At 45.9% G+C, this 15,093-nt stretch overlaps 1 protein-coding gene across 3 annotated transcripts in view; it reads right to left on the reverse strand.

The window, feature by feature from the left end:
* Positions 1–398: 398 nt before the first annotated feature.
* Positions 399–15,093, reverse strand: part of FYN (FYN proto-oncogene, Src family tyrosine kinase) — a gene marked incomplete at both ends in the record, with an annotated part of 39,234 nt that continues 24,539 nt past the window's right edge. For all 3 annotated transcript variants that reach the window (XM_081998039.1, XM_081998038.1, XM_081998037.1), the window contains 2 exons: positions 399–607; positions 10,243–10,374. In XM_081998039.1, coding sequence (XP_081854165.1) covers positions 399–607; positions 10,243–10,374 — 341 coding nt within the window. The remainder of the gene's footprint in view (positions 608–10,242; positions 10,375–15,093) is intronic.

Below are 15,093 nucleotides of genomic sequence, written 5' to 3' on the forward strand. Positions count from 1 at the left end.
ATACTTTTAGTTGAATCAGGAGGAGACTAGTTAAAATCACATAGGTTTTGCATTTTAAAAAAAGGAAAGCACTAGGATCAGTTATTGGCACTGAGTTACTATTTACAATGAACAGAGGTTTTGCAGTTTACATAACATCAATACAATGCAGTTTTGGAGTCTTTGATTAAGAAAAAACGAGTGTTTTTCTCCTTTTCATCCGGAACATTCAGATTATTAGGACAAGTGGTCATAGGCAAGGGCTGCGGAAGTTCCCGGCTTCAGCCCCTCCCGTGCACGGCGGCGCTGGAAGATGCTGCACTCTGGAGAAGTCGATCACGGAGTTGGAAGCTGAAGGGCAGGTGGGGCAGGGCTGAGAAACGCCTGGTAATTCATGACAGAGTCTGGACACCAGGGATTTACAGGTTGTCGCCGGGCTGGTACTGGGGTTCTGTTGCAGTGAAGTAGTCTTCAAGGAAACCCTGCAAATACTCGAAAGTTGGACGCTCCTCTGGGTCTTTTTTCCAGCAGTGAATCATAAGCTCGTGCAAGGAGATGGGACAGTCCTGAGGACATGGCATCCGATAACCACGTTCTACTTGCTCCAAGACTTCACGGTTATTCATGCCTGTAAAGGGCACACAAATCCACACCGTTAAGTTACAGGAAAATTGACCCGTATGTATAACTGCATCTACAATACGTATGGCTTTCTTGATCATACGAATTTCTTTTCATTCAGACAAGCGAAACAAAACCACCCCAATGTCCTGTTTCAGCTCTTCATCTACTGCAAAGTAACCTGGATTATTTTCTTTCTCAGCAGAGGGTTTTAGGATCCAGTGCGGAGTCAAATGCTGCTCCCATGGTTACCCTCTTGGCTTACTCACGATGGGCAGGATTTGGCGCTTTCCCTCTCCAACAACAGTAGCCGTGAAACGTATTATGTGAAGTGGTTAAGGAAAAGCAATGCGTTACAACAAATACTATTCAAGATTATAGAAATTAGGATGCATTTTTGAAAGCCTCACACTGAGCGTGGGCCTTTCTTGAAGCGCTCTGTGAGGTCATGCTGCAGAGACTTCAAGACAAATTCCACTACTTTGGGCTACCAAAGGCCAGTTCAGAAGCTTACTGCTGCTGCTGATCTGCACTCCCTTGATCTGTGCTTGTAAGGATTGTTTCCACCGTATTCCACTCTTCCATCCCAACTCAGAGGAGAACAAAGTCACTCAGAGGTCAAACAGCAAGCAAAACAGCTCCACTGCAGAACCATAGCACGCTCAAAAAAGGTACAAAGTTCTATTACCATCATGCTTGTCTCTAAGAGGCAAGCCAGGCCCTTTGCGAACTTGTCTTTTCGATGCAACCCTTTCCACCCTTGATTGCTCTGCTGAAGTGCCTTTCACCACGCATTAATTGCAGTCAACCTCAACTTCAGTTTAAATATCTCTTCCAGTAATTTCTTTGGCTTTTTAACAGTACCAAAGGTAAGACTGGCACCGCAGGCACTCAGAAGTATTTCAGATAAAGTGTGCACACTGACTGCAAGCTTTGTGGCTTGCCAGTTGGCAAGCCCTGCCCCAGTCCTCTGCTGAAAAATATCTGCAGGCTTCAGTCCCCTGACTTAGTGGGTCCTGCCAAGCAGCTCCGCAGGAGAACTAGTAGGGACATTTAAGTTCCTCCATGACCAAATCTAGAAACCAGCACCTTGATGTTGCTCTTTCTGTTAGCTTATCCTCGCCCTGGCCTCCACGACACCACCCTTCCCTGGGTCTCCTCCACGCTGTTCTTTCAGGGTGTCCTTTTTGAAGAATTTTCTTGTCCCACCTTCAGGACCCAGGAGTCCTACCTCGTATTTTTGGTAAACATATTTGTGAGAAACAATTAAACCACCTTCTTCAGTATAGATTAATGCTGCTGCTCTACACCTTAACTAGTGGGAATAATATCCTTACACTGCATAGGATTTAGATTGGTAACTTAGCTGTATCCTTGGATTTGGTCTTTACTCTGTGTCCTCAAGTCCTGGCTGTGTTTAATTCTTAAAGATGTTTTGAAAGAAGTATCTGCGAAATACCTTTCCTGGCCATCCCCATCTAGATTCTCATCTCATGTTAGGATTACGAAACACCTTTTCCTCTTATCTTGACGGGGTAATTTCCTCCTGCTGGTATTCGTTTGCAGTGTGTCTGCAAGGATCATTTTCCTAGCCTGTTGCTGTAACCACCTCTTGCATGGTCTTGCCACTCACTCCTCATTGCTTACTATCTAAAATACCAGCTGCTTGTCTTCACTTTCAAAGCCTCTCACAGGCTGCCCCACTAGCATTTAGGCTTCCATTTGGCCACGTCCCGGTCGAGTCACAGTTCTGGTTAGCTTACTGCAGCACCTTCGATTTTCAAACAAGCACTGATGTGCTGTTTCTTATTCTGCCTGTTGCACATGGAGGAACCTCCCCAGACAACTGCCTCATCTTCCTACAAACCTCTCCTTACCGTTCCCTTTAGCAGTGATAATTGTGAAAAGAAAGGCTAGATTACTAATTTATGGTATTTCCTAACCTGCAGACCAACACTTCAGCACTGGTTTCTTGTGTTTGATTTATCACCTGCATCCACCCACTGCATTTTTGGTGTTAGCTGTTTATGAGTAGGAGCAAACACATTGTACGGCACCTAAAGTGGTCTGTGGTTAGGACTCCACAGAATGATGAAAATAAGAGTAATAATGGTCCTTTGCAGACATCAGATTCTGCATAGAGTTAAGGTTCTCCTGCATTATTGACTCCAAACTGATTTTTTTAGGTCACACAGGCTCACAACAAACCAGAAAAGCTTGCCACACACTGAACAAACGTTTAGGTGTTCCTTATTATCCAACAAGAAGGTTTTCAAACATATTTTACTTTTTTATTAAATTACAAAACAGTGGTCTGTTCGTCATCACCAACCCAAAAGCACCATCAACGCAAAACTTCGGGCCTTGCTTTTCAAGATGCTACAAGAAAAAAATGGGCATTTTGCTCATGTTCTGTTCTCAGTATTAGTTTTTTAAATTTGTGTTTTGAACAAAATTCTGCACCCTTTTTTCATATCCCCATCTTTGAATCAGCTGAATTACGGCATGTTTTGCAGTAAGAACTTCTGCTTTGCTTTGCTTCTTTTACATATTAAAGGCTATGAAAATAAGTGTTACCAGTAACTCATCTATTTTATATACCTAAACCATAAAAAAAATGCAATTTTTTTTTATTTTGGCAGTACCCCTTTAAGTACAATATGGGTGGAAGCAACAGCAGCAGAAAAGCTCCTTCCCACCTGATTTGCTATTTGAAGAATAACATCAAATGTTTGGTATTTTTATCCAGTGCATTACTCAGTTCTGCAAAGCACACTCTGAAACTTGATAACAAACTGTATGCTGGAAGAAAAACCCTGAGGAGAGAGAGGTGGGGGGAAAACCATAAACAGCTCTTCACTTTCCTTTTAAAAAAAAAAATAGAAAAAAGAACATAAAAGAGACATTGCTGTCTGAAATCATAGTCATTTTTTGTCCCTGGAAAGTCAGTTAAGCCAGGTTTTCTCATCATGGTATAATCCAGGAAAATGCCCTTCTTTTCCTTTCTTCTTTTGCCTCCTTCCCAGTAAAGCCCAGATAGGAAACTAAACCAAGTAATCCTCATGTTCCTTACTGGAATTCATACATCCAGCAAGGGCTGCAGCACCTAGATTTGCCAAAGAAATTCTGTTGGCTTTGATGTGTGCTGCTAATTTAAAAAAGGAGTTTCAAATCTATTTTTTTTTTCAAAACTGGCTTATTAGTCAGACTTATAAAAATAGCAGTGTTTCAGGCATACTTTTTACCTCTTAAAAGGCCTGTTTATATTTACAAACATATTATCTAGATTCACTTATCTTATCCTACAAGTTTAGTGTTTCTCTTTTGATAGCAGGAGCCTGTTGTATCTGTACTTCTAATACCACAGAAAGAATATTTGAGCAGGCTGTACAACTGCTCTCTCCTAATGAATACCCGAGAGTTTCAAGTCTTTTCGTAAATAATAAATTAAATTCTGTTTGCAGTACACTTCTAGACCCCTTAAAAGTTTATCCTAAAATCCTTAAATCTGTAGAAGTAAAATAGTCAGCAATATTCTTCTGTAGACAGAATATTCTTTTCTTCACCTGCTTAAAAAATCAGTTTGTACTCATGATGTTTCTAGAACTACCATTTGGACCAAGAAGGAAGCATCTCATTTCCAAAAGATGGCTTTTCCATTAGCTTTTTATTCCCTGAGAAGACCAAAAATGAAATAACTTCCCACCATCCAGCTTTATTCGTGAAACCTCCAATAATCTTAAGATGCCACAGGGTATGGCTACTTTAATGCTCGATACAATAAAAATCTACTGCCCATATGGACTGGGGACATGAACACAATGCTGCTTGACTTTTTCTAGAAAAGCTGTGTTAGGAAGGGTTACTGTGACATAAAAGAGGACGTAAAGTTTCCAGCTGTGGCTGAAGAAAACACCAGCAAGTGCTTTGGAGTGCTCTGAGAAGCTTGATTAGATGCAGCACAGCAGATGTGCAAATAGCAGAACTCTGGGCAACGCTGCTCCTCCAGAAGACGGGAAATGTTGCTGTAACTAGGCAGCATGCCCACATCCAAAGCTAATAAGCTATATAGATTACTTTGGGCAATGTGAAGTCTAGTGAGGACAGTGATGGTTTTAAGCTGCTTTATTCTTGCTTTCTTCTGTTGGACTAAGAATCATGCTCCTTCAAAACCCACTGCATGCTTTCAGACCAATGATCAAACTCATACAGACGCAAACGTTTAAAGCAGGACTCTTAAAACAGCAGCTCAGCTGCTCTCCATCCCCAGAAACGCTGTATGTCAGATTCTCCAAGAACCCAGAGCTGTGCCTCTGCTCATGTTCAAAGGTTCCTCAAATATGGACATGTTGGCCCTTTTCTAGTACAGTTGAGAAGGTAAAACCGTGTAGTCCTCCAGAGGGGCTGGATCACGCTGGCACTCCGAGCATGCTCTCAAAAGAGAGAAGTACAAAGGAGAGAGGTTGATTTTTGGGTTTTGCTCAGTTTGATCTAGAAGCAGAATTTCTAACTTCCATGGACAGCCCCAAAGAAGAGCTGGAAGTGAGGGCACAGGGATGAGATATGGGACTTAGGCAGGGAGATTATTCCATACACAGGCGCAATAGTGCACTGAAGGGAGCAGGAAAGCTGCTCCTACAGGAAGACAACCTTTGAAGCATAATGCTGTTCTTACTGAGAACAATATGAACCTAGTGAACCTATATCTATGCAAAAGTAGTAACAAGTTTTAAAAATCTGGAAGTCAGGCCACTTCATTTAGTGGCCTGAAAAGGTCTGAAACCCCGCCCAAATTTGGCATCCTCAAAACACCCACAAAGCTAGGCTATCAATATCTGTTGGGTTTGGTTTTTTTGGTGTTTTGGGTTTTTTTTAACTTTAAATAAGTTATTATTTGCTTGGTATAAGAGCTACAGCATTTGTGAGTGGAGCTTTCCTGCTTACAAAGAAACCCACCTGAGCTTATCTGTGCTGTGTGCTGAGTACGCACCTCTCAACTCCTTACCTACCATCCATGGCGAAGGTACACACACATAAGCAGACTCACTGATGTGCACTTGGCCCCAGCCTCGGGCAGCACACCATGCGCTTGCTGGCACTTGTGGCCCAGCTTCCCCCAGGGTTGAGGAGGTTGAACACAGCTCCCCAGGGACTGCAGAGCTGCTTGGAGCCCAAACTCAAAGACCCGTCTGGCCAGAGGCAGCGATGTGGATAGCATTGTGGTGGCTGTCATGCTGGACATAAAATGTAAATGCTCCTGATGTGACAAGAAGAAGGCAGGAGGGGCAAGTTCAGAGGTGCTTGTTTAGTGCAGCTGAGATTTTTGTCTATCCAAAAGGCAACATGTAAAAAACCCCCAAATTCTCTGACTACTGCTACCGAAATGCAGCCTCCTACTCTTAAACTCCATCAAAAAAAGCAAAACTAAGATTCAAGGGGAATTTGTGAAAGGGGAAAGAAACAGACTCTGAAAAAGGTCAACTAAGCAGACTATTTTTTAAACTTGGCTCCTCTTCTTCCCATTTTATTTACCCACTGTAATAGTGGTAATAGAACCTCGATGCACAGAAAGACTGCGCAAGTTGCTTATTTCAATCTGCTGCCTTGTGAAAAGAATGGGGCATTAGGGAAGGCTAGGAAAAGCACTAATAAATTAGTTATCATAGCAGTCCGTTACATCCACTGACAGAGAAACAGGCTTGGTTGAAGGACGAAGATGAGGACACCTGTCAAAAAGTCAGTGCTGCTTATGGGAGCTGTAGAGTGTGGGGCAAGGCTTCATTATGAACTCTACCCTGATCTTCCTCTCTGCTGGCAAAATCTTTACCTCCACTGCTTCCAGCTTCTCTTCCAAAATGGGACATCAGGACAGGAACAGGATAAAATCCGGGGGACAATGAATGCCAAGTCCTGTTCCACACAGTCTGTTCCCCTCCTAGATACTGCCTGCCTTCTCCTTCTGTCTTCCTTGTTGTGCTTCTCCCTTTTTCTACACAAGCCTAAAACAATGCCTGGCTCTCCAAGGCATGAGGTACAGTGCCCTGCGGGCATGGTTACCACCACAGGACTGGGGTGTGTGCTATAAATAACCTCTCCAGGCACTAAGATCTTGTCAAGCAAGAGAGCAATCCCTTTGTCTGAGGGCCTCTCCCTGCTCCCCCCAGCTTGCTATAAGCTCTAAGCAGGAACATCAGGACAACATGCCCACAACTATTTCAGAAACTGGGTATTACAGCAGAGTGACAGCTCCATGACCCTCTTTGTTTCAAGGCTGACCCTTTCCAGAGCTTGCAAATCCGCATGCCTTGGGTGCCAAAGTGGTTGGCAGTGCCTACAAACTGCATTCTCTTACCTATAGGTTTACTACTTGGGTGAGGAGGGCTGAGTCTTGCCTTTCAGGGTGGTTGAACTCCCATCTTTTCCTCCACATGCAAGCCATGCTGCGACAACAGGAAAAGCCCTGTGGGTGCACCTGAAACCTACTCCTTGCCTGTTGTGGTTTAACCTGGCAGGTAGTGAAAACAACCACACAGCCGTTTGCTCACCCCCCTACCCCGAGTAGAACTCGTGGATTGAGATAAAGACAGTTTGATAGGACAAAAAAGGAAGAGAAGAATAATAACGATAATGATAATAATAATGATAAAAGAATATACAAAACAAGTGATGCACAGCACAATTGCTCAACACCCGCTGACTGATGCCCAGTTAGTTCTTGAGCTGTGGCCCCTCCCCGGCCAACTCCCCCAGTTTATATACCAAGCATGATGCCATATGGTAGGGAATATCCCTTTTGCCAGCCTGGGTCAGCTGTCCTGGCCGTGTCCCCTTCCAGCTCCCCGTGCACTCCCAGCCTTCTTAATGGCAGGCCAGCACAAGAAGCTGAGCAGTCCTTGACTGTCTAGCAACAACTCAAAACATCAGTGTGTTATCAACATTATTTTCATCCCAAATCCAAAACACAGCACTATACCAGCTATCAGGAAGAAAATTAACCCTATCCCAGCCAAAACCAGGACGTTGCTCCAGACAGGGACCTGAATTCATGAAACTTTATCCTTTCAGGAGGTCCTTCCTCCTCCCAGCATGAAGCAGGAGATGGATGACCATTTCTATGTCAGGGGAAAATAGAGCCTTTTCTGAGGAGCTCAGGAGGTCTTTGTCACCTTGGGAAGTCTGAGCTCTATTTTCAACCCTCATGCAAAGATTGACCCTTCTGAGAAGGCCTCAGTTCTACATCGTTGCCTCAGCCTGTAAACATTTTCCCAGTTAGGGTCAGGGGAATGAGACCGAAATTAAATACCTAAAGACTTTGGAAATGCAAATTTAAAATAGAGGCTGCCCTTAGGTAAAACTGTCAGAGAGAGGAGTGATGGTGATCATGAGGATGGTTAAGGCCTCCTGGCTGAGCGGGGTGGGAGTCCTGGTGGGGAGGAAGAGCCCTGGCATAGAGCTCAGACAGAGCATAACCGAGACAGTACATGATCATCCAAGGAACCGCTGACCCTCTGATACGTAACACACAACAAGCTGCTTCCAGCTACTTGATGTTTTCCCAGCGTGGGTGGGGGAGAGTGAGCCGGAAGGACTTGCAGTGTGTGAGGGCTTCCTGCAGTCAGGGATGAAGGGGGAGGACGGCGCTGAGAGAGGAGAGACGCCGCTAGTTGTCTTTGATGTGCTCAAACCGCCACGTAATAAAACTGTCCACATTTTCAGGACACAGACCATGCCTGAGATTTCTGTCATGGGCCCTACAAGAAGTTATATATTGCAAGCAGTTAAATGCACATCCAGTGGCCTCCTTCTCTTTCAGGGAGGGAAAGGAACACTTGGGAAGTGCAGACATCCCCTGCTGCCACGGCCAACTCTGTGTTCAGTTACAAACTTGTGAGTTAACACGGGGCTTAGATGGTCACTTTTGCCCGGAATAGTATTTTTTCCTGTGTGTGCGCGTGTGTCTGCTCATGCAGCTGATAAGAGAGAAGGCTAGTCACTACACATCTCTGCCCCACCAGTGTAGAGCTCAGGGAAACAAAAACCACCTTCACTCTGCCCTGGCTGGCGAGAGCCCCTCTGCGCCCGCTCTGCTGGTAGTGACTCGGACTTTCCCCTTCCTGCAGCCCGGCGAGGAGCGTTGCCCACCCTCTGGGAGCAACATCGTCTCAGCTATCGTCTGACACATCTTCTTTCTGTCTTCGACCTTTGCACGCCGTGCCATGCCTGCATTAAACCCTCAATAGACCTGTGGAAATCACGGCTCTCCCATGCCACTGCCAGCAATCCTCACGGCGAGACGACCTTTGTGCCGGCTAGGGACACAGCCACTCCCTGTGGTGGCAACACCCGCTTTTCTCTAACCGCATGGGGAAGTGCTGGGCAGAGGGACTCATCCATCCCACAGAAACATGTCATCTTGCTTTCTGCTACCTCATTCTGTTGTCACAGTTACAGCTTTGCTAAGCTGCTCCCAGTTAATCATGCCAAAATTCACCGCTGGTCATGAGAAGCCTTCCAGTCCCCATATTCTCGTCCCAAATATCAGCTACTGGCTGCTAGGCGCTAGCCAAGTTGAAATCCCTGGTAAAACTCTGGGAGTTTAGTTTTGCTGAGTTCAGCCTTCTGAAGTGGTGTGAGATATCACAGGATAAACTGCAGTCCACCTTCACGCTTCTCCTGTGGAATTGGTGTATGCATCTGACTGCTTGATCACAGCACAGATTGGCAATTCAAAACTGCTTTAGGACACTTTCCATTAAATCAGCTGCAGTGCACACAGCCATACTGGTGAGTATTTAAAGAATACTTTTTTAAAATAAAAAGTATACAGATGCAGCTAGATGCCCTGTTGTTAGTATCTGTGCTGATAAGAAAATAAAGGGATTAAATTCTTTTCCATGTGATGCACTCCTTTCACCTCACCACCTTCCTCTTCACCTGAATGCCTACAATCTTCAGGGGGGCAGCAGAATGAAAAGCTCTTTCTGCACAGGCAGATCCAATCACCCCTCCTACAAATCTTAATCCATCGGATACTTGGCAGGGTTTCAACAAAAAGCCATGGGGCCTCCGGTTCCCCCATGCAGAGAATCTGGCCCTGCTGTGACCCTGTCATGAGCTCTGCCCTGCACATTACAGAATTATGTTCTTTCCTTTCCATCTGTCTCAAAAGCAAGGATTGAAATTTAAGAGTTTATAAAAACGTGATTTGGTAACACCAGACATTCAGACAGTCATCAAACCTTGCTGAGAACCAGACTGACAGAGTAAGTGGAGTAATGCCGCTCTGGGTGTTTGACTCTTGGTATCTTAATGTGAATGGAATACTGTGGAGAGCCATTTGCTCCACAGCACAGTAATTTTACATTGTGTTCATTATTTGTCTAGAACATATATTAATTGAACTGAGAACAATTAAAAAATTTTGAAATTAATATGTTGGATTTTCTGTTCTCTTGTCATTTTTATCATGACCATCACACAGCAGCTTTCAGAGTCAGGACCATTTTCAAGCGTACACAGAACTTACGCATGATAACCATCCTCCTCTGAGCCCAGTGAAAATAAATAAACATTCTGATTTAAGCACATGGCTCGTTCCCACCCCTTTCCCCAGGAGAAGCAGGGCTCAGATTGTTTTCTTACCTGGGTATGGCACTCTCCCTTTTGTTACCAGCTCTGTCAGTAGGATCCCAAAAGACCACACGTCCGACTTTATTGTGAACCTTCCATACAATGCCGCTTCTGGCGCAGTCCATTTAATGGGAAACTTTGCACCTAATGAAAGAATAAATGAGTCTTAATCAGAACAGAGAGAATCAAGGTACCAGTTTGCAGGTGACTGTTGTGTTCTGCAACATGTGCAGGTGGACAGAGCTGCAGGCAAGTGTTAAGAAACAAACAGCCCCATGGAGTACGGTCAGAGAGGACAAGCGAGTGGAACAGGTAGGGCAGAAAGAAAGACGTAGCAGGAAAGGGGTGGGTTTGTCCCACATCCCAAGAGAAGGCTAAGACATTTTAAGTCAAGTTTGAAGTTTTAAAAAAGAAAAAAAAAAGCTTTAAAAAACATTAAGCCCAATATAATAGAAATTCTTTCTCCCAAAATGTTTTAAATTAACATTTCCCTGTGATATTCGCAAGTCAAACACAGTTAGCACCTATGAATAGGAGTGAGATTTATTGGAAATGTACCTCCCAGTTTCCCTGCTCAAGCTGAGCAAAATGCAAAACAAACAAACAAAATGGTAAAAACATAAATTAAAAACAAACCTAATATTTCATTAGAAACATGAAAGGACTTAAAAATAATACTGCCATTCGAGTTGCTTGGAGTGCAATGATGTCAAGGCACAACTTTGGTCTGTGATTTATAACTTGACAGTATACTTTAAGCTCCTGGCACTGAAAAGCCTGTAGTGCCTTAAATACGTGCAGTTCTAATGTGCTCATCCATCATCAGAGCTTGCAGGAGCCAGTTGTGGTAAGGATGGTAAGATAACAAGCCTTTAAACACTGATTTATTTGCTTTTCCAATCATTTACTGTTTTCTTAGGGAAAATATTTTCAGTATGACTTTAAAGAAAAGTCTTGGGGTAATAATTAACTCATAGTATGTATGAAAAAATATGCAGACATTTCCCAAAAGAGCTGCATTGCTTGTTGCTGATCCCTACTGACAAACACACTTGAATTTGGAAACAAACCCACTTTGACTTCTCACCACCCTCTCATAGAAGCTCCCCTTGCTTTCAGGAGGAGTGTGGAAAGCATAACAACGTGGACAAATCACTCTCAGGGAATGAAGTTATGGGACTGTTTACAGTTCCCTGCCGGCGAGGTTCTGCCGTCACATCCAGCGCTTGATGCCTTGTATCTTCTGCTACATGCTACAATCTGACTTGGCTCAGGGTACAAAGTAAACATGGTAAATCTCACCTCCTTACTTAGTAAAACATCAGGTGTGCTAAAGGTTTTCCCGCTCTACATGTAAGTGATCCTGAAAGAGATTATTACTCGGAAACAAATACATTTTTCTAGGGAAAATTGTAGTTGCTCAGGTAAGTCTTGCTAAATCAAAAGACACAAGACAAAGTTTCAAATCCCTAATGCCTGAAGTCAGGAACTTAAGTCTAGTTAAGCATCAACACATCGACGGTTTGATTTGCAAAGGTGCTGGAGGATTTGTGGATGTCTATCCACTTTCAAAAAAAAAAAACCTGCCTCTTCTGTGTTTCCATCAGTAGATAGGCAGGCAGGAGCTAAAATTTGGGTGCTTGGCTTTGGCCTCAAGCTCCCTAACTTACACTGCTTTATGGGAAGAGTCTTAGTTTATAAGACTCAAAATCTACTTCATCTTCTCTTAAAATTTGCCTTGGCCATGATGTCTGACATCTCTGCGGCCGCAGCCTGCCATCACTCGAGCATCTGTCCTGGAAGCTGGCCTGGCTCCAGCAGCACCAGCAGCACCAGCAGCCACGTGGGGTTGGCAGCCGGCTCCCCCAGCCACGGGCAGGTCCTGGGGCTGCACAACTGCCAGCTGGATGTATCTGGGGGTTGGGCTCCCATGGCTTGAGATGGGCTTATGCAGGCATGCCTTGGGTATGAGGGCTGACATCCCTCTGCTCTCTCCTACCTGCAGCTGATGGTACACAAACACCACGCCAGCTCAACGAAGAGCTCCAGGCTGGCCAGCAGCCTGAAGGCCTGGACGTTGGCTGGTGGCGTGTAAGACAGCCAAGCATGAGGGTTTGCTCATTCGCTTGTTGCGCACATTTTATTCAACTATTTTTTTTTTTTTTAACATTAGCTGTATTTTTCTGAGAGGCTGAGACAAAGCTGGTCTAACTCCCTTGTGCTTCACACTCAGATCCAAAGGTAGCAACCACACACAACTCATCTTTGGAAGAAAGAAATCTCTTCAGACTCCTTTGTGGCCAACTCCCCCGGTATTTTTGCCTTCCTCATCTACTGCTGCAGGAGGTGAGTATATGGAGTGTCCAGGGACCATGGGAAGACGTGAAGCAAGGTAAGTAGGTGAGAAGGGAGGACAATTCCAGTGCACACCTCTTCCGAGGAGCCAGAGCAGTACAAACCCCATTGGACTGTGAGGAGCACTGCTGGAGAAGGCAAATGGTCCGTGTGGTGGATTTTCAGATGACAAGGTAGCTACTCATTACATTTCTATGTTGGCCCTGCTGTGGTGGATTCTCTGGCTAGAACAACTAATAAAAAAAATTAAAAATCACATGTTCTGTATTATTTTGCAGTATTTCCTGAACTTTAGTTGAAGTGATAGACGGGGAGGAGGGGAAGTGAAGGCTGGCAGAGAGGTCGCTAGCAGAGCCCTGCCTCATAGTTTACTATTTCCCCGCAACGCACGCTGGAGGCTAGATGGTCCAAGAGAGCCCACGGTCCAGTATGGCAGAGCCGTCGGTAAGGGGAGAGCAGAGGCCAGCGAGGACGCACCAGGTACCTGCACAGCTGCAGGTACCACGCATGCAGCGCCGTAACACGCAGGGATCACACGCAGAGCTCGGGTGAACACGGATAAGCAACACCAAGGGCGAGCAGCGCCGTCTGGGCGCCACCACGAGCTACGCGTGCTTCCCGAAGAGCCCGGACGGGTGCCAGAATCACCGCTACAGCAGCGTTTTGCAGGGACCGGCAGGAATCCCCTCAAGGCGCTGCCTCCCATCGAACGCCTGGCACCGGCGACACAGGCAACGCGCTTCTGTGAGAACACAAAAATGCCCCGACGTGCTGAGCTCCGCTCCGAAGCCCCCCGATTGCTACGGCCACGCTCGCACAGGCCAGCCGCCCCGCGTGGCTCCCGACCCACACACAGGCCCCGTACTCACTCTCTTCCCAACATGCCAATTAAAAACCCCACCCGCTCCCCCTGCCCGGGTCTCAGCAGCTTATTAAATTTGTGCGGCAAACAAATTACAGCACCAGATCATCAGATAAAATGCGTATTACCGACAAGCGTGTTAATAAATCTGATAAGCCAAATTACCCCAGCTGACAAGGCAGCCTATCTCCTACTTTGAAGGCAGATTGTACATCACTGGGGGGGGTGCCTTTTTTTTTTGTTTTCTGGAACCTGTTTCATTACAAACTAGCAGGTCAGTAACTCCACACGTACAAACCGACCACGCACCGCGTTCATTAGGTCAGGATGGCCTGTCTTTGCCCCAAAGCGAGGTATTAATCTGCAGCTTTTATCTCTGTCCTTTTTCTGAAACATTTCAGCCTGGGGAAAGCCTTTTTTTGGGTTTCTGCACTGCTTCTGACCACGACAAGCCAAAGCTGCCTGTCCAATTTACTGTTAGGGCAGCCGGCCCTGCCTCCTACCTCCGAGGATTTTTGTGAAGGCTCAACCCTGTTCTTGGGACCTCTGCCCAGCTCTGCCCAGGCATTCGCACGGGTTATCTCCCAGGAGGATTTCCTTGGGAAAAATCAATCTGTAGCCCTGCTTTAATTCTTCATCGGCTATAAACAGGTCGCGTGATGAGAAGGAGCAGAGGGGGCTGGGATAATTGAGTGACCTTGGCATACAACTCTCAGCATGGTTTCTTCTGAGGCGAGCGAAAATCCCTCAGAGCTTTGTTTTTTCAGATTTAAATCTCCACGAAGCAGAAACCTCTGAAACTCATGCCCCAGAGCCACTGCCAGCTTGATAACGATCCTGCTTCCAGAAACGCTACAAAGCTGCTACCTCTCGTACCTTCAAAACCAAACCCAGCGCAGCATCCCAAGCTCCAAGACCCCAAAACCACAGGAACTCTTGGGTTAGCGACCAGAGGATGTAGTGCAGCAGCGAATTGCTCCTGGGGCTGGAAAGGGAAAGCCACAAAAGGTAAAAATGAAGTGCTGAAGCAAGCATGTAACAGGAAAGGAGTCAGCCCTGGTAGGCAATGATGAGTGCTGCGTGGGAGGGACTGCACAACTACATTTTTTGTGCTGTGAGAACACACACGAAATTACAAGCCTGGCAAAACATCAACGATCAGAAGCAGGCTCCGCAGGCTGACCCCTCCCCGGGAAGCGGGGGACAAGGGGCGGAACTGCGGGTCTAAACCCCCCTCTCGCCCTCCGCCCGCACGCCCCCCCTTCCCCTCGCCCTTCCTCTTGACCTGGCTACGCTCCTTCTCGCAGAGCAGATGGCATCTCTGTAGAAGCATTATGAGTGATCCCCCTGCGGGACCCCGGGGGCTGGCTGTTGAGAAGCGAGAGTCCTTCCACCTCTCCGCCCCACGGCTCGCCTGGGGATCGGCAGGCAAAGGGCAAGAACAAAGCCCTGGGCGTTACAGCCCGCCGAGCCGTCAGTCGCGACCACGAGAGATTGGATTAGCTGGTGAGCTGGGAGCCAGGTCTCTGCAAAAACACTGGGGAGAGCCTGAGAGGGGAAAAAAATCCCCGCTCATTTCTAGGAAATCAAAATATGAAGCATCGCTTGTTTTTAAGCAGGGCAGGAAGGAGATATTTCTAAGTGTT

This window comes from Phaethon aethereus (genome assembly GCF_964289735.1).
Source record: "Phaethon aethereus genome assembly, chromosome: 3".
Lineage (NCBI taxonomy): Eukaryota > Metazoa > Chordata > Aves > Phaethontiformes > Phaethontidae > Phaethon > Phaethon aethereus.